The following is a 26,626-nucleotide window of genomic DNA, read 5'->3' as shown; positions in this document are numbered from 1 at the left end:
GGCACTCGATTTATTCAGAGGACTCTGATCAATCGTTGGCGATAGTTATATCGGGCAAGAACGCGGCGAAAGACAAAAAAAAAAAATCAGAATGAAATAAAAAGAATGTTGTAAAAATTTGTCGAGTCTGTGAAAATTAGGTTAGACTTTTTTATGACGCTGATATTCAACGTCACGATTTTTCATCACCCTGTAGACACATTTTTTCTGATATTCTCCGAATTTGTTTTTTAAAAGTAGTTTTCGAGTCTGGAAATATCTCGAGGAAAATTTCGAGATGAAAGAATTATGTACGTAAATTGAAAAAGTGAAGTGGACAAAAAACCAAATGAAATGAAAAAAGTATGACGACGGTGTGTGTACATTATATGGTAATTCTCTTGATGCCTATGAATAGCATCGGTTTATTACAGAGTCTAGACTGGTTCGTAAACGTTTTCGGATTTTACCAGAGTAGCGAATCGATTCTATTGGAATCTTAAACCCACGTCAACCAGTGAATATTTACCCTACATATATATTTAATATTCCTACAACAATGTACGCATAGTATGTAATCATAATCATAATTCTATGTAATCAAGGTGCGTCTGACACCCCATAACTCTATCCTTCTTCTCACCCTCCTCTTTCTTATTCCACGCTTCGTCTGGGTGAAGAGCTGAACAAACTTCGTACGAAATGCAACGCATCTAGTATAAGTAATTACAAGTACACGTAAAATCAGATGCGCCCTGGTTAGTAATGTACTGACAATTATTTCATACCCCCAAGAAATTCTTCTATCAAATCCTAATTGCGGCTGACAACCGTTTGTCAAGGGTAAACGCCTCCCCAGGGATAAAAGGATGGGGAAAGGAGAGGGGGATTTATTAGTCGTGAAAATTCTAAAGCACGACGTACTTAAAAGACGAGTTACATTAAACCTAATACACTGCAGCTATAAGATACTCGAAAGTGGTGAGCGTCGAGTTACGATTAAAAAAATAATAAAAGTCCACCAATTTTTGATCAATTAGCAAAACAATTAAATATATAGGTCCTTATCACAACCTGTAATCGTTTATTTTATTTTATAAAAAAATTTCACCGTTAATATTTATTCGTCGACACCATCGCACTTCATACATGGATGGAAAATCGAAGCGAAATTCAATCACTCGTCGTCCATGTCGCGTGGCGTTATCTATTGTACGTGAAAAACCTTTACGGTATTACTTCGTGGTCGGGGTGGAGAAAAATCCTAACTTTCACATAAGTGCAGCAGTCAATCTCGAGATAAAATTTCACCGGTATGTACGGAGAATGGCGTGGACGACAAAGAGGAACTACGGCGTAAAAAGTCGACAAATTGGATGAAATAAATTCAAAAATGAATTAATGCAAAGCAGAGGAAAAAATGGTATGGAGAACTTTCCACTTTCGTATACGCGAGAACGAAATTACCGTCAAAATCTACGCATGGTATTTTCTGCAGGAAATCTGAAAAATCTGAGCTGCAGCGAAGCGACAGACGGCGATCATTTTACTTTGGACGATCCCCAATTAAACGTTTTCACCGATGTCACTCTGTAGGCGGGAATCGCAGTTGGAAAGGAGCTTGTAATAATAGCCGGGTACTTTGTGGCGATTATAAATTTGTTTGGCGGATATTTGCGCGACAATTTGCGGTTGTTTTAATTCCGTTTTACTGTTATTACACGTGCACTGTGCACACTATGCGGTGAGAGATATATAAATCAAATAAACGTTCATATAATGTATATCCGTATACATAACCCGGTTATATTGTATACTCAAGGGTATAGCGTATCGATGCACACGGTTGCACAAAACCTGCAGGAGACAACTATACCGGGACCCTGTGCAGAAGTGATTCCAGGAAATTGTTGAGTCCACCGGATATCCTGAGGATTTGTCGACTTCTCCCTCCGCCCCACCCCCGCGCTTTCGTTCGCCGACTCTCACCCCCTTCGCCCCCACCACCTGGTTTACCCTCAAAGGATCAGAGAGAGGGAAAGGAAGAGCAACTGGCTCTGCCGTCGTAGGGACTTTGGAGACTGCGGGATATACCTGGCACCGTACTTTGTGGATTCTTACTTTATATCTGTTGAAAATGTACGTGTGTACATTAGGTATGCACACACATGCCGAGGGGTTAGAAAATTTTGTGTATGGAATTTATTTCTTTGACGTCTGAGCGGAACGGAATTCATAGACAAGCGTTTGTTGCGAAATAGAGTTTTTAGGTACACGTGAACGACACGTTATTTATGAGACTTCGGAAGTAACCGCGAGGGGGTGGTAGTTTTATCGTGTTATCGATCCCAACGAATTCGAGGGAATCGTATTTTCTCACCGTATCGAAAATTCGGTAGATGAATATGATGATGATGGCACCTCTTTCCGCCCCGTTAGTCGATACTGTATATTGTACGAAGGTAATTTTGAGCTTATCGAATCGGAATAAATTAGAATACCAAATTGTCGAAGTGAATTTATTATCGAGACGAATGTGAGATAAAAAAAATTTGGAAGAAAAACAATATACATAAGACAAGGGATGATTATTCTGGGCTAAATATAGCCACGGTGCGTAGGTCAGGGATCTTATAGCGTAAATAATATTCAAAATTCAGGCCACATCGCGCACCGCGACTGCTGCCTTTGCTGTTTTAAGGGGGCTACGTATACGCCAAAGACCATAAGAAAAAAGGAAGATGGACTTTTATCTGCTTAGATTTTCCCCGCATTTATACAGCTGGGGAATATCAAAATATATTCCGCACTACCACCCTCCGCCCTGTGCCGACGCGGGAACCGGGAGACGGTAGCTCGCTCTCTTTTGTTTTTGTCATACATTTATGTATGACGGATGCTTCGAGGCTTGCCGCCCCCGCGCGCTACACCGACGACAGATCCCCACTGAATACTACCTGCGCGGTGATAAAGTGGAACGGTTGGATTGGCCGCAGCTCCGTCTGCCTTTTCTCTTATTTTCCTCCTCACAGTTTCCCCCGCCCTACGAAATTCCCACCTTCGGGATATGCCGGTGTTTAAATCTTCTGCGAAGAAAATGCCCACGCCCCTGCAACTACCGTTATAAACGGATATTTTGCGGGGTAATTTTTCGCCAGAAGAACGGCGAGGGGTTCGCGGGGGAAGGGAGCATAAGGCGCAAGAACAGAAGTACTCGTCCCTTCTTTACGTAAATTAAACGAAATTCGAAAGATATTACGCATGGAATACAACCGTGATGTTTCACAAGTATAATATCGGTATATGTATGTACGTACGTATATCTGATACGACATTCTCGGAATGACTAAATTTTATTTTCCATTGGATTAAGCTCATTTTCATTATTTCGCTACGTATTTTTCATTTCTTCTTCGAAATGAAAATTTTTGCCGAAATATTCCAAACACTCGAACTCGATCGACTCACTTTGATTCGTATTTTTGCTGCATGAATAAACACACGTAAATATGTAATATATTACGCAGCTTTTTCTCGCTCTCCTTTTTTTTTTTCGTTTTTTTCATACCTTATTCCCGTTTTGTTTTTTTCCTACCAAAGCTTGAGCTTTTCTCCTTTATCACTCTGAATAAAAATTTGACGCAGATTAATTTTCACGTCAAAGACTAAGCACGGGTCTTATGTGGCACATATATTAACTTTCGGATGCGTGTATTATACGCGAGTAACATATCATACGCATTGTTTTTCCCCCCTGAAAATGATGAGGTGTAGGTTAAAGGTGAAAATTGAAAGGTGGAGGGTACCGGTGATGTTCATATTATATCTAAGGGAACGCCGTAAAGATTGCGAAGTTGGAGGGCGTCGGTTGAGTCGGAGTGGCTAGATGTGTGTACAGGGATTGGCGTGCAAGGCGAAGTTGCTCACGATATGGTCGGTGTAGTCGTACAGCCGTCGTTGTATAGGGCTTGCGATAATTTCACGCGTTCGCGCTTCCCGAGGGAACCAATCACTCAAACACTGGCCCGCGGGACCCGCAGGATTAATATGAGACATGGAAGACACGAGAAGAGGGCGACCGGCGAGATAAAGTGAAAGAAAAACAAAAACGGGAAAAGCATAAAGACGGGGGTTGAAAAAAAGCTTGAACAAAAACAAAAGACTGGGAATAACAATAACAAAACGGGGATGAACATTCCAAACAAAAACTAAAAACGCGCGACGCAATACATAAACACGACATATGTACACCACCTACTCGTGGTTATCAAAACGCCATAACAGAAAATGAGAAAAAAAAAGAAAAAAAAAATTGAAAACCAACCGCGCGAATTTTACCTACATACGGATATGCATGTATGTATGTATATACGAGAAAAAAAAACATTCCCATTATCACGCGGGAATGAAAGTGCACCACAGAATTCACCTCTTTTTTCATTTTTGGGAATATGAGAAAGGAACGATGAAAATTCGCATTGATGATTTCGATTTTTTTAGAAACCACCCATTTCAACTCGACGAATGTTTTACGGGATATTCGACTGTTTCGATCGAATTGTGATGCCCTGTACATGTAAATTTTCCTTCCATCGTTCTATCTACGGTTCGTCGGTTTAATTTTCTCGTCGAATATGTTCTCTCCATGGATTCATCGATCCGAATTTCTCCGAGTGAGGAGAGCGGTAGCTAGTAAACTGGATAAAAACTGGAACCCCACAGCTACGAGGTGAGAAAACATTGGACATTCGATTCTTCAATCAGCCAAGCCATGTACCGATACCTACCTAACCCACTGACTCTGGCTCATTGTCAGTGATTGAGCGGATCAAATCACGAATCAGTGATTGGTAACCGGATAAGGATATAAACAAGGCACGGCAAACGAAAGGACAAATAAAGGAGGCGGGCACCTGTAATAACGTATGGGATCGAGTTTCCGCAATAGCGAAATGCCGTCTATTTGACGCGTTGGTAGAACCAACAAATTTTTGCGCACGTCGCGCGTCGTCGCATCGCGTTTCAGGCTCATATTTATATACAAATACAGGAAACCCAATTTATCGATGTTACTCCAACGTTTGGTCCACTCTTCGTATTACCGCGTGGAACACTATGTCGCTCTTTTATACGGATCGCAAACAAAAATCCTCGCCGTACGCGTCTTGCGTCGTCAAATCGAATGATCCGAAGGACGACGCATTTGCAGAAATGAAAGAATCATCATGAAGAAAGAGAACAAGGTTTGGGTTTCCCTTATCCATCCATCCTACGAGCTACCTGCAGAACCTATTTGAAATATTTCGGTCGATCGCACCAATTTTTTAACTTTTTTGCCTCGTGCATCGTTGCGCGAAACCTTTTTTTTTTTTATTCGTCGGCATTGCGACCAATGTAACAACGGGTCTATTTCGGTGCGCCCCCTAATATATTATTCACATATGGGGTGCCCATTATTTGTTTTTTTTTCATTTTTTATTTTTTTTTCGGATATGGGGGAGTTTTCACCGAGCGATAAAATTCTCACGGTAAGGTAACGTCCCGTCGTTGTCGTCGGCGTCGCGCGTCGTCGACATTCTGTCTCCGTTTCTTGCGAAGGTAATGGTATGGCAAATTTCAAACTGATCGTAAAAGTGTTTCCAAGATTTATTTACAAGTATAATAAAAATTCTCCCTTACCTATACCGGTTACAATAACGTATAGTACCACTAGATCATTTTCCCCCCCATATTTATGTTCCCCTGATCATTCGGTCGGCAGATGATGGGGTACATAATATGGAAAACATGAACCGTCGCATCCATAATATCCCGATATTACGAATAATCGATTCTCGTTTTTACTTTGTTTGTTTTTCTCTTTTTTCAAAATCAATTATCATACATGGCTTCAAAACCTCTAATTCAATAACATCTATGACACATTTTTCAGCAACCCAAAAAGCGGTGGTATGACCGAAATTTCCGAGCGACCCCACTTCGGTATTCCTGACGTTTCTAGACGTCTGAAATATTTATGAATCCTATCCAAAAGTGCAGGGGTACGAGATGTGAGATGAAAAAAAAAATCAGGTATATAGGCATACGAAGACAGTGGCGAGGTCGAAAGTGGAGGGTAGACGAAACGAATGTTTTACGCCAAAAAAAAAGAGATCGAAAAAAAAAATTAGAAAAGGTTCGGCGCAGTGCTCGCGCGTGAATCATCAGGGGTGAGTTTTACTCTCGGAGAGGTGGACTTTTGTAGATTCGTTTTTTTGCCTCTCCAAAGAGATGAAAAAAAAAACAAACAAGTATCGAGTCGCCCTTGCAGAGGTGAACCGGAAGAATTTCGAGTCGAACAAATTATTTGGTATACAAATATGTACAGGTGAGACAACCGCCGGGGCACTTCGACGAACAAGATGTACATGGGTGATAAAAATAATTGAAACGAAAATGAAAACAATAGAAACAATGATAATAAAAGAAAGACAAAGAGTAATGAGTGAAAGACAACATCCCCTTTTCAACGTCTTCGATCCCTGGCGCAGATATTGAATCATAAAATTTGACAAGGGTGAGAGAGAGGGGGAGATAAAAGAGGCGAGCAATTGTTGATGAGTAGGAAAAACACAGATCGAGGATTTGCAACCCCTCTTCTTCGGAAAAATGAAAAGCGTGAGCGGACAGAAAAAGAATGTAGCTTACGATACAATTTTTCTTCATTTCGTTTTCACTCAATTTTTCCTTATTGCTTCACTGTTTCAACAAAAAGCTCGGCCGGTTATTCCAGTTTTTGTAATCATCGCCGTATCGAACCCCGCGGAATTACGCATAAATTAAAATAAAGAGAGAGTCGATGAAAGAATGAAAGAAAGGAAAAAAAAACCACCTCTTTACTCACACATTATTCTTTCTCTAGATTTTTCTCTCTTCATTGTCACGTTGCCCACCGTGTATGCAGAGAGGGTTATAAGTTGAGCATCTACGTCTCAATGTATATACATATCGAAGAGTGAAAAAGCACGACGTCTACGCGACGATTATACCATTCAGGGTGACGTACAAGTATAAGTACGTGTGTATAGGGGACAGATATACGGCCGGGGTAAAAACGACGAGAAAAGCATCGCGGCCGTGTGCTCCGTTTCATCGTCACGCGGTTTTGCTCCTGTGGGACGTGTGGGCGGTAAAAAGGAACGAGGTGCGATGCACCGACGCGCCAAGGGACGGAGATGACGTTCTTTTTTTGACAATGGATAGATAGATAAGTATTGTAAAAATTTACCGATCTACATGAATTTAAAGTACGCGTACGAAGCTATGCATAGGAACGGTAGCAGAGAACGAGATTATGTCGGTAGATGAGAATGTTCTTCTTCTTTTTCTTCTACTTGCATCACCGATGCAAGAGGATATACACACCCGCGTATACACGTGTACGTATAGCATTGTATACGTATCTACATAAATAAACGCGGGAGATTTTTATCCTCGTTCTGAATGGATACGACCACCCCCTTTGTTCCAGCGTCGCAGTTTATAATATACCTATGTAAGTATATCCCGAAGGAAGAGTTTTCTTTAAAACGCGTTTTAACCAAGCCTCGAGCTAAAAAGCGAGTACTATGTAAGGCTTCAACTTTAACAAGCAGCTGAGCTCTTTTTTATTTTTTTTTCCAGTTTCCTCTCTGTCTTTTTGCCCACTTTATGCTTTCGTACCCAGCTAAGTGGACAACCACACCGCGAGTACCTAAGAACTTGGAAACCCCTGTTCTCGCTAATTAATTATAGCGCACACATACCTATACACACATATCCTTTTTAGTGCACTCTTTTTCCATCAATTGTGGTTATGCCGTTGAATCTCCCGCAGCTCTTTCAAAAGATTTTATGAAGTGAAAAGAGCAAAAAAAAAAAATCCTAATTTAAAAAACAAGAGTTCTCTGAACGAGTACGAAAGAAAGAGCTATAAATTTAGATTGTATAATAGATTACACGCGGTTGATCGAGTAGCAAAATTTAATATCTTGGAAAGAAAAAAGGATAAACAAGGCAAAAGAATAGAAAGTAATTTTTCGTTGCGAAAATTAAATATCATAGGCTAACGTTATATATTTCACAGTTCCAGCCATTTTTTTTTCTTTCTTTTGCATTATATGCTTGATTTTTTTTATTCCACGATAGTTATACGAAAGGTAGAATTACGCGAAACAACGAGAGAGCTTCTGCAGCTCGTTGCTGCGTGGAAGAATTTTTCTCGTCGGAAGAATCTGAGGGGGTTGGGTGTTCTTGTCATTATAGCTGTTTCTACCTATATTCGGTACGCGAGATGAGCGACTTCGTCGACGTCGACGTTCACGTTGGAATGAGAGCAGAAACGGAAAAAGTTGGATAATTGGATCACGCGTAAGCGAGCGCAAACCCATTTGTTCGCGTTATGCAAAACGAATCTCGTGCAGAAACGCTATTTTATACAGGTATGATATCATGGCGAAGGTAAAATATATGACTGTGTTACATAATTTAGATACACCTACGTATATTATGTACAGATGCCATACGTTTGTGAAACGATCCGAAAACTGATGCAATTATTTCGACCGACCCTGACTATACCGGCGATCGAAATTCAACAAACAACTCGATCGTTCTCTCCTTTTTTCGGATACGGTTTTATCGTCAAAAATTCAACCCAATAACGCGTCGGATCCTTTGAAAGCCTTCGAAGCTTTTGAAAAATCGGCGCGTTCGCGAGTCCGTTTGTTTCTCTCTATTTCTCTATTCTGGAATTTTTGTTAGCCGCAAAGAATGCGGGTTTGTTTTTCACTTTGAAAATGACAAGACGAGAGGATTTTGAACTCTGACTTTTTTTTTGGTTTTATTTATTCATTCAGTTGTTTATTACTGTTTGTTTTCTACGGAAGAACGTGTTGAAAAGGTTAAATTCTTCAGTTGACGGCACACGGTCTGCGTGCGATAATTATTAACGCTTTTCGTCGAAGGTAACTTGCTTTGATATGAAAAAAAAAATTTTCACCTTATTTCGTTCATTTTTGTTGGCAATTTGTGTTGCGAAAAATTTGCACCGATCTATTTTATGACGAAGTCATTTAACACGCGTAAAGAAGATCAAAGCTGTTTTCAATTTACACTTTTAACGAAGGCACGCGCTGCACTCAACTACATAGGAGTGTGCGCATACCTTACTCGTAAGTTCAGAGAATCTGCACGTCTTCGTATAACGTTGAAAGCAAAATTTGTCGTTGATGTAAAAGGGAGAGATGGCGAAAAAAAAAAGGAGCGGAAAATATATTCGCAGGAATGAATACGATCATGACGACACCATCCATTTTGGTCCGGGCTTTGAAATTTTCAGGGAAATTACGGATACCGGCGAATATTCGAGCTCGTGGTGCTCACGTGATTCGGTTCGGATGAGCGGTGCATATCCTGCGACGTTACGCGGACGCGAGAAATGATTTTCTGCAGCGAATGGAGGGAAGTCATTTCCAGAAGCAGCCCATCTCCCCGGCAGCTACCGCGGATGTACCCTTCCACCTTTCTCCTCTCACTTTCCTCCGGGTTCGCTTCAAAATATCCCCGTCTCCGTCCCCTATCACGATATTCTAAACCGGGCGCGACCCTTATTAACTTCACAAACACGCTCCGTGTTCGGCTAACTCTGTGCATATATATCGTGTATATCTATATTTGCGTCCCGCGCACGCCTTTTCAAAGTCCTTTTTCAGCTTTTGAGAGGGTTATATACCACACCGTTCTTGGCAAGGATATTTACGAAGCTAAAAATATGGAGCTTCGGCAGCTACACCTTCCGGCGCTACCGAGCAGCGTCTACTCTCTTAAAATTGATATTATCTCGCTCGGGGAACGAACCTTAGTCCTGATGAGTCCTGAAACTCAACCCGAGCTCGTCGTAAAAGGCACGCACCTTCAAACAAAAAAGCCCTCGCGCGCTCAAACTTTTCACCGCAGAGACTTTCTCACCTCCTTCAAAACAGCTCCCTGCAGCCACGCTGATCCTTGTTATATAACTTTTTTGATTTTATTTTTCATTCTTTTTTCTCCATTTTCTTCTCTTTCTATCCCTACCGCGGTGGGATAAACACCTCATCTTTTGGGTCAGTATTTCGCACGCGGATAATATTATCGTCGCCGCGGGGAAGTTGGAGGAAAACTTACATCGCCGTCTTTCAAATATTCATTCGGATTCGTTCCGTCCCTCTGACCTTGGAATATGATCCCTCGAGTCGCGGGAAATCGACGTGTCTTTTTTTCTCCTGTTTATTTTTTTCGTCTCTGACATCGATTTTCTCGACGTGACATACCTACGTTGCACATACATCAGACGCGGAGGTTCTAGGATCTTCGTATATCGGCACGAATGCGCATCCGGGAAAATTATTTGGACTTTTCGCATTTGATTCAGCTACTTGTTCCAAAGGATTTATGACTCACGAACACAGTCTAATTTCTTTGTTGACGGTAAATCGGAGAAACGTGAAAGGATAACGCCCGGGATTTTTTCCGAATTGGAAAGGACCTATATCTGCGAATACTGAAAGACGCGTCTATACTTACATTTCTCTTTCAAACGATCTTATTCTTCGTCTTTTTTTCCTTACCCTTTTTATTTTCCCTGCACCTATGGCGGCGAGCATCAGCAGCAATTTCTGAACTACCGGGCGACCATATTTCAAGAGCGAGATTCCCTGGAGGAATTTAATCGAACGACCGATCGATCACGAGAATCCTAACTGTTTCCATGTAAGACGCGTTGGAAATATGTACAATGTACGTATATATACGGGGGTCGGGACAAAGCGGGCCAAAATTTGCGGAGCAAAATTTAGAAGAAGGCAATCTTTTTTCAAACTCACCTGTACAGCGGTTCTCCGTCAGCTTCCTTGAACCACAAAACCATCGAGACAGCGTCGTTCGAATCTCTCGGTTGGATATCACATGGAAGTATTCCTTTTTCACCGGCAACACCTTGTTGCGAAATAACGGGAACTGCAACATGACGGGGAAAAGAAAATTTACATATCGCGTTAGAAGGATATTGGTCGTTCTTCGGTTAATTCGTAAGATGAAATCTTTTATCTGGTTAAGTTATCAGCGAAACGATCACGTATGCACATATGTTGGCATAACGCTCACGGTACGTATATAAGTTTATTACACGGTGAGAAAATATTGCAAGGTATAGGGTATCTCCGTACACGAAGAAAGAAAACCTTCACCTGAGGACGACGATGCTCCGCGCGCAGCGACGACGGGCACGTAACATTTACGGGGAATAGCCTCTAAAGCTGTACAAGCAAAACTGGTAGCATTTTTAACCATAAAACTGAACGTCGTCAATGTCCACAAGACCTAAGCTCCACGATATACTGCTTCTTACGAGGTAGTGAAATCTTTTCTCTTTTTTCTTTTTTTCTTATTCACTCATCCAATTTTCCTCGTTTCCTGTTCGCTTGTTTCTCTTTTTTTGCGGTTTATTCATTTTCCAAGTAGCTTTTATTCTGAAACGCGTCCTTAAGAATTTAATTGGATTAGACGGACCTATCTTATGCACCGAGTCAACAGGATTGAGTGTCCGAGTGTGACATTTTAAGAAAATTCAACGCAATATCATTACGAGAAAATCGAGTATCGTCACCGAAGTGGTAGAACGGTCGTTGTAGCCAATTTTCGCTGCCAATTTTTATCGTTACCGTGGCCTCAACGATCGTCAATAACCCGGCAATATTCCGAGGCAAAGAACAAGCCGTTGTAGGCCCGAATTTTCGACGCATAAATCTCACTCGGTGGGCAAGAAACGGGGGGAGGAAGAAAAAACACACGTCAGAAAAGAAAAAAAGGTTTGGAACGGATTTGCCGATACGCGAACACCTCGTTTAGCGATAGATGCCGAGTTATTTGTCGTTACTCTCCTTGTTTTTTTTTTTTGTTCAGCTTTCGCCATTCGAGAATTTCATGGGAGACGACCGAACAGGTTGAGCGGAATTGACTTTTTTTCGTTCGTCTTATCACTCGCGTAATTTGAATTCGGTTCCAGCGGACTGCAGCGAAACAGAAAGCAATCAATCCAACGGTGCGGTCCTGATGGGTATATTTCAGCAACACGGAGCCGGCGAATTCGGAAAATCGTTCAAGATGTTTCGGGAAATTTTCCCCCTCAAACAGCAATTTTTATTGTTGTTCTACTCGGTATAATACAACCGTCCGGACGGCTCCGGTGGAAAATAACGTGAGTACCAACAACGCGTGGTTTTAACGCTGCCCGTATACGTACTCTTTTTAAAACTCTGAAGCATAGTCTTTGTTTGCTGAAAGTGTCGGACGAACGTCCCGTTCGTTAATCTCGTTCCCGAGAGAGCTCGGGAAAAGAAGAGGAGGGTTCCTTTTGCCTCCGGGCGCAAACACCGACCGTACAACCGTTCGAGTGTACGAATGAGAGCGAGAGTAGAGGAGACGGAAAAAGTTCGTTTGGAAATTTCGAACATTTTGAATCCCTGTAGAAACTCGGTGTTTCCGCTCTTCGCCGCTCTCCAAAGTTATCGGTTAGACTAAAATCAACCGGAGTCGAACGAAACGTACGTTTGCCGATTCGAATAAATCCCATTAATTTTCGCACCATCTTTCGAGTTTTGTCGTTTCGGTGTCGGTCGTTGAGTGAATCGGTCGTTGCGACAGCCGACGGGATATGATGGTCGAACATGAAAATCAATTTCTGTAATTGAAGTAAAGAGCGGGAGACGAGAATGTAAGTCGACCGAAGCGAATCGATGGTTAGAAGCGAACAATGGACCGAATAGCGGAGATAACGGAAAGGATAGTAACCGCTTCGGACGGACGTATGGGATAAAGGGTGGTTGGGTACCCGGTAATTGGCTGGAGTCAAAGGACAACTCGAAAAAGATGAAAATAAAAATGGAAGTAAGCGGAATATAAAAATTATCCACACAGGGTGAAAGTATAATGTACCGGGAAAAAGGAGATCTCGTTGTCCCTCCGGGCGTGTACGTATGGGTATATTAAAATTCAAACCACTCTCCAAGGAATAATGAATGGCTGTAAACTATGCGGTTGCTTTCTTCGTTCCATTAGCAGCGATACCCGGATCCGGGCAATCGATTCCATTTCTGTACGTCGTGATGAAACGAGCATCGCGTACGCAAGCATCCGGAGTAATCGATTCGATCCGTTTCGCTTATAAGGGTTGAATTGGTCAGAGCAGATTTGTAGCACGTACTTCAGATGTTCATTTACCGCGGACTACCACCACCACGCGCGGGTATCGCGGGTAAATATTCGTCGTCGAACCAGCGGCTAATATGTGATAATATAACGGAGAAGCGATCGAGGTAAACTCTCCTCGAGCAATGCTCCGATATATCGTACCTGCACTTTGTCACTTTGATCGAGAAATTATTAGCTACAGTTAAACGGTACGAACGCTATCGGAGTCGAAACAACACCCTCTGCAAACGTAGCTCTATACACCTGTATCGCTCGCCGATATCCAACTGGAAGTATAAGTGCAAGTGCAACTGCTGCTACGGATCCTGTGGTTTGTAATCCGTTCAACAGTTAGGTACTACTTTCGAATTACACTGGGTTATGTACGTCCGTACATACCCATCTAGCTAACAGGACCACGTATAGCCCACCGACGGTATAAAGTCGCGCACAACTTCGACATTCTAACTCGCTTCAAGAGTCAATTGAATTGTTTCTACTTTATAAGACACGGCGTAACGAACCCTCGATTCGACAACCGTTCGATTTTATCAGCGGCGAATCGACTTTCAAACTGCTCGTCGCCAGAAGCACCGATAATCAAATTGCTTTCCGATACTTCTTTCGGAAAAATTACTTTTCCACCCGGTTCGAAATTTTTCACACAATCCACGGTCTCCGGACTTTATATGACCGCCGATGGATTTTGAGGGCTACCCCACGCCAAAAACAGATGTGCGGCAGATTTGAATTTTTTACCGATTTCGAACGTCCCGTTCAGCGTGACGAAAAATTTCAATTTTCACGTTTCGGTGCGAATGCGGTACGGGCATTAAAGGTCGTTACCTCGATCGTGCGCGGTCAGTGGAATTCCTCCGAATTCTCGCGGTGGTTGATAAAACCACGAGAAACCAGCAGGTACGTGTCTACCAACGGTTTAGGGTAATGAGGCAGCCAACTCAGACCTGGTCCACTAACGAGGACGACCGCGCCGCACATGTTGAATGTGAACTTGCCGTGAATATGGCAGAGCCAAAAGAGCATAAATATAAAAAGCGTAAAAAAAAAGAAAAAGAAAAAGAAAACGCCGGCAAGACACTTTCTCAAACACAATTTGCGCATGGAAAGAAAAGAGGATTTGTCCAGAAGCGGGCAAAGCTTCGGAGATAATTGCGGGACAGTTTGTTCAAACCTGGGTAAATTTTCCTTTGATCTACGAGATGTCGAGACGTGCTTTCGGCAAGGTCAAGTAAACGAAGAGAGGAGAAGGAGAGAGGGAGAGAGAGGGAGAGAGAGGGAGCGACAGGGAGGGGCTAGCTAGAAACTAGCTCCGGCTGAAGTTGGTATACGTTGTACCTCTGATACTAAAATTTCGGATTATTACAAACTTCGAAGCTCTCCTGGCTCCTCCGCGGCTCAAAAGCTGGCACGGTTCTCAACTCCGGAAGTATTCTGACCGCGTTAGTTGACAACGGATGAGACGTAGTCAATATTTATCGGTCTGGGTTGCTCTCCAATCGGGGCTCTTCGATTGCAGTTACGCTTGGCACGACGGTTGCAGCGTTTCACTCTTCCGAGGGATTCCCCGGCCCAAAGATTCAAAATTGTCGGAAACATCCAATCGCCGTAATATCTAATCGTCCCACCGTCACGCTGATTGTTCGTTAAGTCTGAGCCAAGGTTATCCGTTCTGGCAAGTTGCCCGCTAGGGGATTGACCTCGGTATAAATTAATTCATGCTGTTTTTCCACCAAACAAAAACAATCCGGGATCAACGTACCCCCGCGCAACGAATAGGCGGCATATTATCCGGTGATTAAGTCAAGTGGTAGATTAAGGTGTCGGTCGCCAAAAAAAAGTGACACAGATCGGAACAAAGTCAGCGAGGGCTCGAAAGCTCTTCCGAAATTTATTACCGCCGTTGGAAAAAGGGTTTCAACGCTTCGAAAAGATTTCACGCCGTGAAGAAAAAAAAAAAAAAAAAACAGGAACACGTTTCTCTCGCATTCCAGTTTCACCGCTTTCCGATAACGAAACTATCATAATTAAAGGGCACATAATGCCTTCCAACCAAATTCATACGAGAGGATCCCATCGTGACCGTGTAGATACCGGAAGTGCCCGTTTCACTTCCGGTTATGGTAGGGTTTTGGTGTTGGCCGCGTAGATAATCGACGTCGATTCCGCAGCCAGCCTCCCCTCCCCGCCTGCCCCGTGCCAGAAGCGGCGGTTAGATATACACGTGTATATATAGTTATAGCGGATACATCCTTGCCAATTGGTTATCGCGCTAATAGAGCCTGACTATCCTCCGGAATCCCGAGCTAATGAGAATTACATACACCGATCCAAGCGACGATGGTTGCAGACTGTACCCGGCAATGTCGGTAATTGTTGCTACGGCTAGTCCATAAACCAGAACGATGATGAGCCTCGACGTATAGATCGTACGCACGATGCTGTTGCAATGCGTCAATTTGTCACTTTCAAAAGCTGTCATTTTCGATGCGGGTACTCGAACTAAATTATGGATTTAAAGCGGACCCCTAATTCGGGCGCGAGTTAAAAGCGCCTGGTATTAAGCGTCGAATTTATATCCCGGTCCCGTAAATACGCGAATGATAAGAAATTATTGCGTTAATAATTCCGTTTTATGCCGTTTCCGATGTTATGTCTGTGGCGTAGTGATTCAATCCGTTAATGCAACATTAATAAACGAACGGTAGACGAGGAATTAGTTTCTCGTTTAAATCCACCGTCTTTTTGTCGGCAGTTTTTTTCCACCATTAGAGCTGGTTTTTTTCAAAATTACATTCTGCCATAATTCAACAGATAAATCGTACTCTTACTCCGACGAATATTAATAATGAGACCTTACCGAGAGCTAATTTAATTACACACTCCTGAGGTAATTAGGGAATAAAGCTTGCGGTGCGCGCAGCACTGCCAGAATTATATAACCGTTCAACTATAAAATTTATCGAAAGCTTTTACGAATTTTTTTTCTTCTCACCGCCGACCGTACGGATTATTCGGATTTCAAATATGTGCAGTCGTAGGATAATTTTGTTAAATACGGTTGCACGGAATTGGAAAAATGAAATATTTCGTCCGGCGAGAGGGGAGAAAAAAAATGGTAATGAAAATTAAAGAGAGACAGAGAAAATGTGGGTGAATGAGTGGAAGAGCGTTAGGGCAGAAAAAATTATGAAACAAGTTCGAATCGGAAAAGTTTTCCGCATTTCTTAACATCTCCGAGGATTTCTTTTCTGTACGGTCGTGCGGAGTCTCCTGCGCCAGGAAATTACGGAAACCCCAAATCGATTCAACTCCTGCCGGAGAAAACGATCGAAGGTTGAGAATATAAATATGAAAAAATTCGAACACATTTCACCCAGATATTGCTGGAAAAATTTGTTCACAGCGAGAGCAAAATATAAAAAGAGCAAACGATATCACCGATACTCCCTTCGTTTGTATTTTTTCTCAACTCTTCGTGAAATTCAATTTTCCACGGACAATTATACAAACCGTTGGTTGAAACGGAAATTGTTGGTACGTCTAATTTCAAGAATAATTTACTCTTCGAAAATGATGTACACTTGAGGTGAAAAAAAAAAAAAAGAAAAACACGATGTAGTTATCGAAAATCCATTTCTGCCATTGAAATATGTATATATATATAAAGTATAACGTACACTCGTGTGAAAAATAACATTTCATATCTGACAGTGCCTTGAAAAAGGGATACAGGTGGTGCTCAAAAATCTACAACATTTCAAACACCGATTTTACAGCCAACGTTTCCCGTTCCAGTGCCAGTTTCCGTTCCCGTTCCCGTTGCCGTCCGTTCATTCGTTTGTCGAATTCGTTTATACGAGGGTTTTTTTGAGAGGTACCGCGCGTCACCCACGGGACGTTGACAGGAGCTGCGGGTCAAGTTACGAAGAAAAATTACACGCGATCCCGCGTCATACGTATTAGGTACAGGTTCTCCACACGTGTTACCGCGTCGACCCCTCGAAATGAAGTGAAAAAAAATCAAAAGCAATAAATAAAAATATATATGAGCGGAGAATAACGCTCGCGATGACACCCAAATTCATGCATATTGATATTGGCCAATTATAATTGTACGAGAGTATTTTCGTGACACATTGTTGGAATGAAAATTGAATTAGATTATTTCGTCGGTTTTTATAATCTGGATATCAAGGTGGGTGGACAAGGCATGTCTGACGCATAAAAACGACGGAAAGTCCGCCGGAGTTGCTTTTTTTATTTTCTCTTCATCTGACCCCGTGGCAATCGATCAAGCGAGAGGCCTATTATCTGGCAATTACATTTATTGTTTTTCCGCTTGGAATATAGTCGTTAATCAACCAAAAACGCCATCATCAATTTTGAACCTTCCACACCCGCTCCTTTTTTCACGGCGAGTCTTTGCGACGCGAGGTGCTCCTCCGGCAGGCGTTCACTCTCGTCCGGATATGCCGGGTTACTTCGGCTTTACCTGATTTTCTTTCTCCTCCTCGCGCACCCTCTCGAGCTTTTCACTCAGACACTTTTCTCCGTTCTCTCCTACCCCCCCATGCGAAAAACGACCCCCAACGCGTCTTAGCCTAACTCGTTGATTAAGCTCTCCAATGATACCTCATTTGTTTCAATCGCTGCAGACGAAGACTCTCCTCTTTTTTTCACCCTCCCATAATATCTAACTGCTCTTTTTATCCTTCTCCTCGCTTTTTTGCCTCCTTTCTTTTCCCTCTCTCCCGACGCTCCGAAGGAAACTAAACGAACCAATGAGTAGTCCAACAAATTCCTCCCGCTTAATCATTCCTTTAAACGGGATCGTCTTCCCCTTCAGTTAGAATTCGCATATTGCACTCGATTTGTTTGACTCTTTTTCACTCCGCTTTTCCCCCTTCCGTTCCGCCCGGTTTTTTCTTCTTCCGTCTCGATAATCCCATTTGAAGAAAAAAGTACCGAGATTGGGGTAGAATAATGCGAAATTAGTAGACCGTCGGTGTTATGCAACCGCAGTTGTTTTACCCCGAATTATTGCACCGCTGATTATCAGTTAAGCAGAGCGGCACGTTAACCGCAAATTATCGATGCAAAATGCACGCTACCAAAACGGAACGTTTCAATTTGATGTGTTTCGTTTGTGCGTAGAAATCGAAGTAAATGAATTATCCGAACAGAAATAATTCGACAAATTCAGTAAACGAATTTTTTAATTTCAGAACGGTGTTCGACCGGTTTTCGAATGGCAATCGAACAAAGCCCACGGACATTCGTCGACCAAGTTGATCGAATATGTAGGCTGCTGAATCGTGATTAAAATCTTCAGTCGAACACTCGTGAAAATTGATCACACTTGCTTTTTTCACACTGCTAAATCCGAACATTGTCATTCGAGTTCCGAAATTTAATGTCTGGAAAATTTGCTCGACCGGTGTTCGGAGGATTTTTTCACAAACCGCGCTAGACAAAGCAAGAACGGTACGAATGACGCGAAAGTATCTACCCGTAAAATTCTAGTTTTCAACTTCAAACACGAGCTTTTCCTCCTTGTATTTCAAAGCTCCGAGGATTTCGTAAGGATTACCGGGAGTATCGAGTAACGTGGAATGGCGTCCTTCATAGAAGGGTAAAACTCGATTGTTAACCGCACACCTGCGCTGCCCAGTGAAAATGATACTGTAACATAGAATATCAAGTATTGACTGTTTGCGGGTGAATTTTACAACGGAGTCGCGCACCATTAAAACACAAAATATAATCCAACCGGTTGTTATTTCCACGCCATGGATTCGGAACAAATTGAACCGCACGGAGCTCGGAGTTTGCCTTGGGTTGAAGAGGCTCTAAATAACAGCTGAGTCGAGATGAGCTGGCTGCCACTTTAATGTACCGATCTTATGGGAACTCGTCTTTTGGCGAATACCCTCAGGATCACTCCGCGGGAGCTATCCAGCGGAGGAGAGGGGATTAAATTCCCTCTTCGAGGACACGAGATGGGAAAGTACATGGGGCGAGTGTACACTGTACGAGTATACTATACGTGCGTACACACCGACCCCAAAGGCATCTGATTTCTGCTCCGGAGGACCGAGTCGCCGAACACAACGGAGGGAAACGTTGCAGCACAATTAAGGTGAAGGTTTAAAGTTGCCTCGTTACCACTTGTGGTTAACTTTTGAGCTCTCCAAGTTCGACCATTCGATTGAAAAGTCGAGAGTAAATTTCCAACGAAAACAGCTTCGGATTGGAAAACGTGTATCGAAGTTTCGATACGGGCGTAAGTCCGCCGGTGCTAATTGCAGAAATAAAAGATCCGCGGTTCTCCCGACGAGAATTCAAATAGAAGATTCAAAATCAAGGGGGTCAAGGTGCCTCCTGATCACTCGCTGAAGCGTCGCGCGTTGGAATTGTCTCGGGACTTGACGCATGGACATCTCGCGATACGCGCTCTGGCTCGGGGACTACCTTCTGGACGAAATGGGAATTGTTTCATTAAACGGCATTCCGAACCTACGAGGAGATTACGGAGTTTAGACTTTGAAGATTTTCATTAGTTCAACCGGAACGACTGAAATGTCAGCCGGGAATCTCAACTACCGTAAACAATTTATTCGCGGTACACGAGGTGATAACGTGAAAATTGGGACATCAGTTGAACCGGCGTGAGAATTATTCCGGTATATTCGGAGGAACGGTTACACGGATCTATCTTCGAGATCCGATGTCTGGAGCCACGCGTGAAAAAACCTTACAAAAAATAGGGGCCTCCATTCGCACTGTTCACTCACCTACATTAAAGAGGTTCGCCGCTCGACGTTTTTCTTCACGTCACTCCTAATGACCCGGACTTTTTCGTGCGATTTCATTCTAACGATACATCGTCTGGTCCGAAAGACTTTGGAAACGAGGCCGCGGCCGGCAATCTGGAAACCGTATTCGGGCCACCGATCGCCGGTGGAAGTTATCAAATATACGAATCGAGGAGGAACACCGCGCCATCATCATCGTCTTACCAAGAAGTCAAACATGTTCTCCGCGGTTTCCAAGCACGCTCCGCAGGGTGAGCAACTCGGGAAATCCCAAGTCGAAATGCATATTCGGCGGGGGGGGTCATGGTAGTTCGCCCCGTGATTCGCCGTACATCAAAGTGAAGTGACTCGGATATCTGAGGGCACTTCCATAACTCGATCCGAGCGGTTGAGAAAATCCGAATAGTAACTGGTCGTAACTCCGGCGTTAAGACGGTGATGTACGATGACCGGGAAATTGATGTGTAGGAAATTCTCGCCGGTGTTTCTCCTCCCTCCGTCTCTGATCTTGGCAAGAATTTTGTCCAGTGCGTGATAGAGAGGTTGGCGAGAGAGAGAGAGGAGCATTCCCATTTCCATACTATAATTAATTTCTCATTTACTTGCATCGCGCGTTGATTATACAACCGCAACCTCCACCGGCCAGTGTCTGGATCAGCGATTCTCAACCGACGACATCTCATGAATTTCACTTCGTTCCGCGAGATGAAAATGTGATAATCCTTCCCCGACTGTATAACAGACGACGATTTACATACGGTGGAAAATCTTAAGTTGACAAAAAAAAAAAACCAACAAACAAATGGACAAACAAGCGAAACTACCGTCGAGATTACTTTCGAAATTTCTTTGCGTACTTTTTCGACGAACCGACGTCTCTTTCGAAAGCATCGTGGCGTTGTGTCCGACCATTAGGAATCGCTGACACAAGCTACTTTCAACTTTACCCATTTTTACCGTGTTTACACTTTATATATTCCGTTATTTTGTAAAGCAGGTTATACCGTAGGTATAATAGAATAGTTCCGAAATTGAACCGGGCGCAGCTTTCCGCACTGCAGTTAGTTTCGTAGTTTCCGATTCGACTGCATAAGAAGAAAAATTGCAGTTTCAAATTGACAGCCACCGAACTCTAAAAAACTTCTGAAAACTATTCCGACTCCGCGACTTTTCCTTCTGTCATTTCAATGCGCTAGTTTCGGAATGGCAAGCAGTTTCGTGTGGGTACGTAACCGCACCGCGGTCCCCGCGATATTCTCCGAGAAAATAAATGTAAAAATACAACAAACCCACCCTTTCCCTATTTCGCGAAACGAAAAAAAAAAATAAAAATAAAAAAAAAGAACAAATTACAACGGGAATGTTCAACCGGTACGCTTTTTCGTCACATCGTGAAATTTCCACTATCGTAAATTCAAATTGATTTATCTACAGGACAGGAGGATCTAGTTTAGCGACGGGGAGTTCTGGTCTGTCAATTTTACCGGCGAATCTGTTTTTACATTTTTCCAGATGATTCGAAAGAGAATTCGTTTCATGCTGCCCGCATATTTGAGTTGCGAAACGAACGGAGTAATTTTTCGATAAAACTATTTTCATCGGCGGAATAATAAAGTGCGTATAGAGGGTCACGTCAAATTTTTTAGAAACTTGTACGTGAGCAGGAAAATCCAAAAACGAACGAGACGACTGAAATTATACGTCAAAATCAATCGAAGTGTACAGCGAACGTTTCAGAGAAGATATTCTCGATACGGAAAATCTTTTAAACGGTCAAAAGCGAGTTCGCGGAAATTCCCCACTCCTGCATCCCTGGTACCTTGGAAGAAAATCTCACTTTACTTCACCTCGAGATGTTGGCGCGCGTTCTGCTTTAGCTTCAGCGTATTGCAGGGCAGGTCGAGGGGGCGGGAGGACGGGAATCGGAAAAATGGAGGGAGCAAAATTAAGCGATCCTTTGACCGCCTGTTCGTGACAAGTATTTCCCGTCGTTCTTGTAAAGCATCCCGTTAGACGTTAGACGGATAAACTTGCTCAGCGTTACATAACGTATGTACGCTCACCGTGTCCATATGCATACACGTACACCGAATATCCATAGGACACACACGTTATTGCACACACATATGTCTACGGCACACATAAATTGCTGGGTTTACACGGAGTAATTTCCACTCCGAAATAACCCTATAGGCAAATAGAACATTTTAAGCATACGTGATCATTTTCGGTTAGCCGGCGGAAAGGAAAATCGTATATTAGCGGGAAAAGGAGGAGCGGGAGAGGGAGGGCGAGAGAGGGACGATGTTGATATTTCGCATGCCTTTAATTAGTTCAACGTTCCAGCAAAGTCAGGGTGAGGTACGTTAATTGAAATATGTTCGCCTCATCAAACACTCGAAGGCTGAAAGTCTCATTTCTTCGGGACCCCCCCGCCCCCCCGCGACTCCCGCCCATCATAACCCCCTTCCACCGTCACCCTGTTTTCCCTTACGATAAACCCGGGCCTGCCTGCAGCTGTGAGAACCCTAATTTCCTAATTTCTGCTCAAGTTATACGGGGCACGAAGACGTTAATCTTGGCAGTTGAAATTTCGTGATGAAATTACATTTGATAACGCAATGGGTGTTTCGGAATAAAATGATACGCGATTGTGCCTTCTTTGATCCGCGACGCGTTTTTCAGGATGAAAAGATACATTCGCGACTCGGATATTCCGCGAGTTTTGAGCCGGTGAAAAAGCTCTTTCTCATTTCAGCAAAAATTATACAATTCGAGTAAACATTAATTTCTGGTAATGCCCACGTTGCAGCTGAAATTTTCACCCTTTCCTTCCGCTCTCGGAAAAGCTACGGTGGCGGGCTGCTGCTCGTGTACCGGTCTACGTATGCGAATACGGTACGTTAGACGTTTGGATTTATGGGGGTCGTAATATCCGATGAAAAATAGAGAAGAAATAAAGATCTTCAAATGCGATGCGGAGCGAGCTTAAAACGTTTCGCGCTATTCGAAGCGCGAGATTCTTAACTCGATAATTTATTCTGTACAATTTCTGCTCTTTCGCACACCTACTTAAGTGAATGAAAATTATTTAGAACGTTTTCCTTCTCCCCCCCGTGATATTTTTCGGAAGAATAAACCTGTACTCACTTGGACGATCTAATTCGTTGTTCAATGCATCTTCGTCGAAGCCCTTTTTTTTGGAACCAGCGGTCAGCGCTGTCAAAATGACAAGGTAGGTCGCTAAACTGGCGCGAAACATGATTGCACAATTTACTGTTTCAAGACTGTTCAGTTCATTTCACTCGACGTTTTGAATTTTTCAAACCTATTTTAGTAAAATTTTGTTTCTTATATTTGAGGTTTTCTTCGAGCCAGTGCGAAAAGTGCGATTCGACAATTCGTCGATTTTTTCTTCCACTGTACTCATACACTTCAGTTATTAATCATTTCCACTCGATTATTCTTTCACTGTGTTAAAAAAAATACGTTAAATTCCTTTCGAACAATTTCTTATCATAATTCACCAGCCAGCTGCAGCCACATTACAGTACCAAGGGATCGCCATCCGGTACCTGACATTAAACGTATTTTTAATGGCGCCTACCACCAACGCGTTCTTTTGCGTGTACAGCACTAAAAATTATAATTAAAGTAGTTCGCAAAACGTACTTATAATATATATATCATATCTCGGTGGTCTTCCTCTTTTCGAGGTTGAACTTATTCTCGTTTTACGTTTATAATTAAAATCAACTCGTGCACAAGATTTAAGGGTATATACGTATATATATGTGTGTTATTACAAGTACGCGGGGACTATAGATATTTTATATGTCTAGGTACTTAAAAACTTTGGGGCGCGGTTATAGGTGCATAGAATTTAATTCTTTTTTTCTTGTTATCCTATTCAAATTTTTCTCTTTTTTTTTTTCCCTCCCCAGTCAAGAGGCCGGAGCTATTAAATATTAATCACTCATCGATCGATGGATGTTGGTGCAGAGTGAAAAAAAGCTGCAGCGGACTTTGATAGTATCGCAGGCGCACTAAACTTTTTATTCTTTCTTTCACATCAAAAGCTCGAGTCTTTTTTATCCCTTTTCTTTCGAATTCTTTTTACGCCATATTTTTCTTTTCCTGCATGTTTCAATTTGCGGGCTTTCTTTTATTCTATATTTTATTATTTATCGCATAATAATCCCCCGTCGCGACTCAACACGCCCTTCTAATAAGCGAATTTTTATTCCCGAGCTATCTGCTGGTTGGATTTGCGAATATCCTGCAGATGCAGGCGCTTGGATATCCTACCGGGCTTTTATGGGTTTTCAAAAGTTTTAACGTTCAAATTTTTAACTGTCATTGAGATTACGGGAGAGAATTTATCTATTCCCTTCGCAAATTTATTGTGAACGATATACTTTTTATATACGCGAATAAAAAAAAGATTATTAAAAATGTGAAAAACTCGGTAGAAATGTACACTTGTTATCACTTCCTCGTCTTTGATCTATAATTTTTCACTTGTATAGACAAAAAAAAAAAAAAAACGAAAAATTCTAGAGAAAAGCTCTTATAACGTTGGTTTTTCAGAACAAAAAAAAAAAAAAAGGTTGAGAACAGAAATTTTTGTCCGTTGCGTGAAAGGATTATTTTATTGTTTTGTGTCGACGATTTACCAATACGTTTTTACTTTCGTATAAAGTTGTTCGTTTTTCATCTGCACTCGTATTGAATCAGTTTCGACATCTCGTTCCGCGCGCTCGTTTATTAGTTTTTGGAAAAAGTTTAGAAAGTGCTTTTATTCATCGACACCCAACAGAAAAGCCTCGAGCATTTCGGCTCTCGCAAGTTTTCTTTTATTTTTACTTTTTATTTTTCTTTACTTTTGTTCCGTGCAAAGAGATCCGTCTCCCCGCCTCTTCGGAGCTTTTTTCTCTGGTATCAGAAAAAGGTACGTTATGATATTCCACTCCTTGACTTATTCGTGAAATTTTCAAGGAAAACTTCTACTTCACTTCCACCCTTTTTTATTTTTTAATCTCCGCAAGCTCCTCACCTATCGTGACGCGGGAGTGATTCTGAGACGTCCCAGATCTGGGGATTCTAAGCTGAAGCAAACTCCGTAATTCATTGTTAAACGATGTGCCGCAAATCGAAGCGTTTTTTGAAAAGGGTTGTGTAATTTAAACACGTCATCCCGAAGTGCGATTATTGGTTCGAGCTTTTTTATTTAATTTAATTTTTCCTTTCTCGAAATAAGCTCTTTCGTTCAAATGGTGCACTTTGAGTATTCCTGGCCGATGGGATACGGGATAAGTCGAAAGTTTCTGACTTTGTTTTTAAAGACAAGCTTTGAGAACTCTACCGGGTAAACCACCCCCTCCATAATTTGTTGGATTCCTCTTCATAATCATGCAGTTTCGAGTAATCTGATCATAAGTATTATAAAATCTGTAAATCCAGTGAGGGAAAATAATCGTCCAAAAGACAGAAATCGTCCAACACCCCCCGACGACAGTACCGCGCGCGTCGAGCGTCGCCGGCGCACTAGTAGGGGATGAATTTTCCGGGCGCAGGTTCGCGGGCAGCAATTTTCGTCGAGCCCTCTCTCAGAGGGCGTTCGTAAAACATCGGGGAGGTTCGCTCGGACTTTAAACACTGTCTGCTCTAATATACATACGTGATGTAGAGGGTATAAATTCCGCGCGCGTGTGTGTGTGTGTGCGCGTGCGTGTGCGTGTGTTGAAAATACTTATGCGCAGATCTGTTAAATTGCTGTGTGATGTACAAATATAACCACCACGCAGGTACACGCGGTATAGATGTACGTGTTTTTGTGTCTGCGGGGGGTTGGCAGGGTAGTTTTGTGCAGATTTAGTCGTCGGTGCGTCGTCGATGAACGTTTCGCTCTACCCCCATTGTGCTCCTGAAACGGGAAGAGGACGCGACTCCTCCCGCCCCCTCCCTCCCCCCCCCCCCCTCCGTTTTCCTTCACTCCGCGGACGCTCCGGAGTTCCCGTAATTGTGTAATTTGTAGACAGGTCGCTTTGCTGAGGTAGAAATTACCTCGTTAGATTCTGTTGCCTGCCTGCCTTCCGACTCAACTCCCCCCTCCCTTCCACTCACTCGCTCCCTCGCTTTCTCTCTTACTCTTCGTTCCTCGCCCGTTTTCTACGTTTCTCCGCGGGGCTTCTATTATCTACGTTTTGCTATGCCATTCGCTTTAATCACCCAGATCCATCGTTAGACCGTCCAACTATCTGCACCCGATGCAGTTTCGTACGTTTTAATTTAATCAGTCGCTTTACATGCACGTATGTTCGTATATTTCACGTGCACGCGATACAATGCCCGCATGAACCGGTCATCCCTGGGGATGCGGAGAAAATTTCGGGGAACATGTTATCCGTCGATAACGTGAACCTTGTTGGCTCGGCGTGTGAAAAACAAAGTCGGAAAAAATTTCAAATTGGGAGTTTGCGTAATTTTGTTTTTTATTCAGATATTTTTCGGGAATAAAAATACATCGATGCTAAATAAAAAGAATCCGTCTCTGTTGACGTGGA

The 26,626-nt window shown here is 42.6% G+C and overlaps 1 protein-coding gene across 2 annotated transcripts in view; it reads right to left on the bottom strand.

The window, feature by feature from the left end:
* Positions 1-25,617, bottom strand: part of LOC105686878 (hemicentin-2-like) — a 124,649-nt gene extending 99,032 nt beyond the window's left edge. Inside the window, exons 1-2 of one of the 2 annotated variants that reach the window (XM_020852783.2) lie at positions 23,211-25,617; positions 10,860-10,992 (exon numbers count right to left, since the gene is read on the bottom strand). In XM_020852783.2, coding sequence (XP_020708442.2) covers positions 10,860-10,992; positions 23,211-23,322 — 245 coding nt within the window. In that variant the 5' untranslated portion in view covers positions 23,323-25,617. The remainder of the gene's footprint in view (positions 1-10,859; positions 10,993-23,210) is intronic. The other variant, XM_012402095.3, reaches the window with a different exon arrangement.
* Positions 25,618-26,626: the final 1,009 nt, after the last annotated feature.

This window comes from Athalia rosae, chromosome 3 (genome assembly GCF_917208135.1).
Source record: "Athalia rosae chromosome 3, iyAthRosa1.1, whole genome shotgun sequence".
Lineage (NCBI taxonomy): Eukaryota > Metazoa > Arthropoda > Insecta > Hymenoptera > Athaliidae > Athalia > Athalia rosae.
Note: the sequence above shows the minus strand (reverse complement) of the source record. Positions and strands in the feature narration are given on the sequence as shown.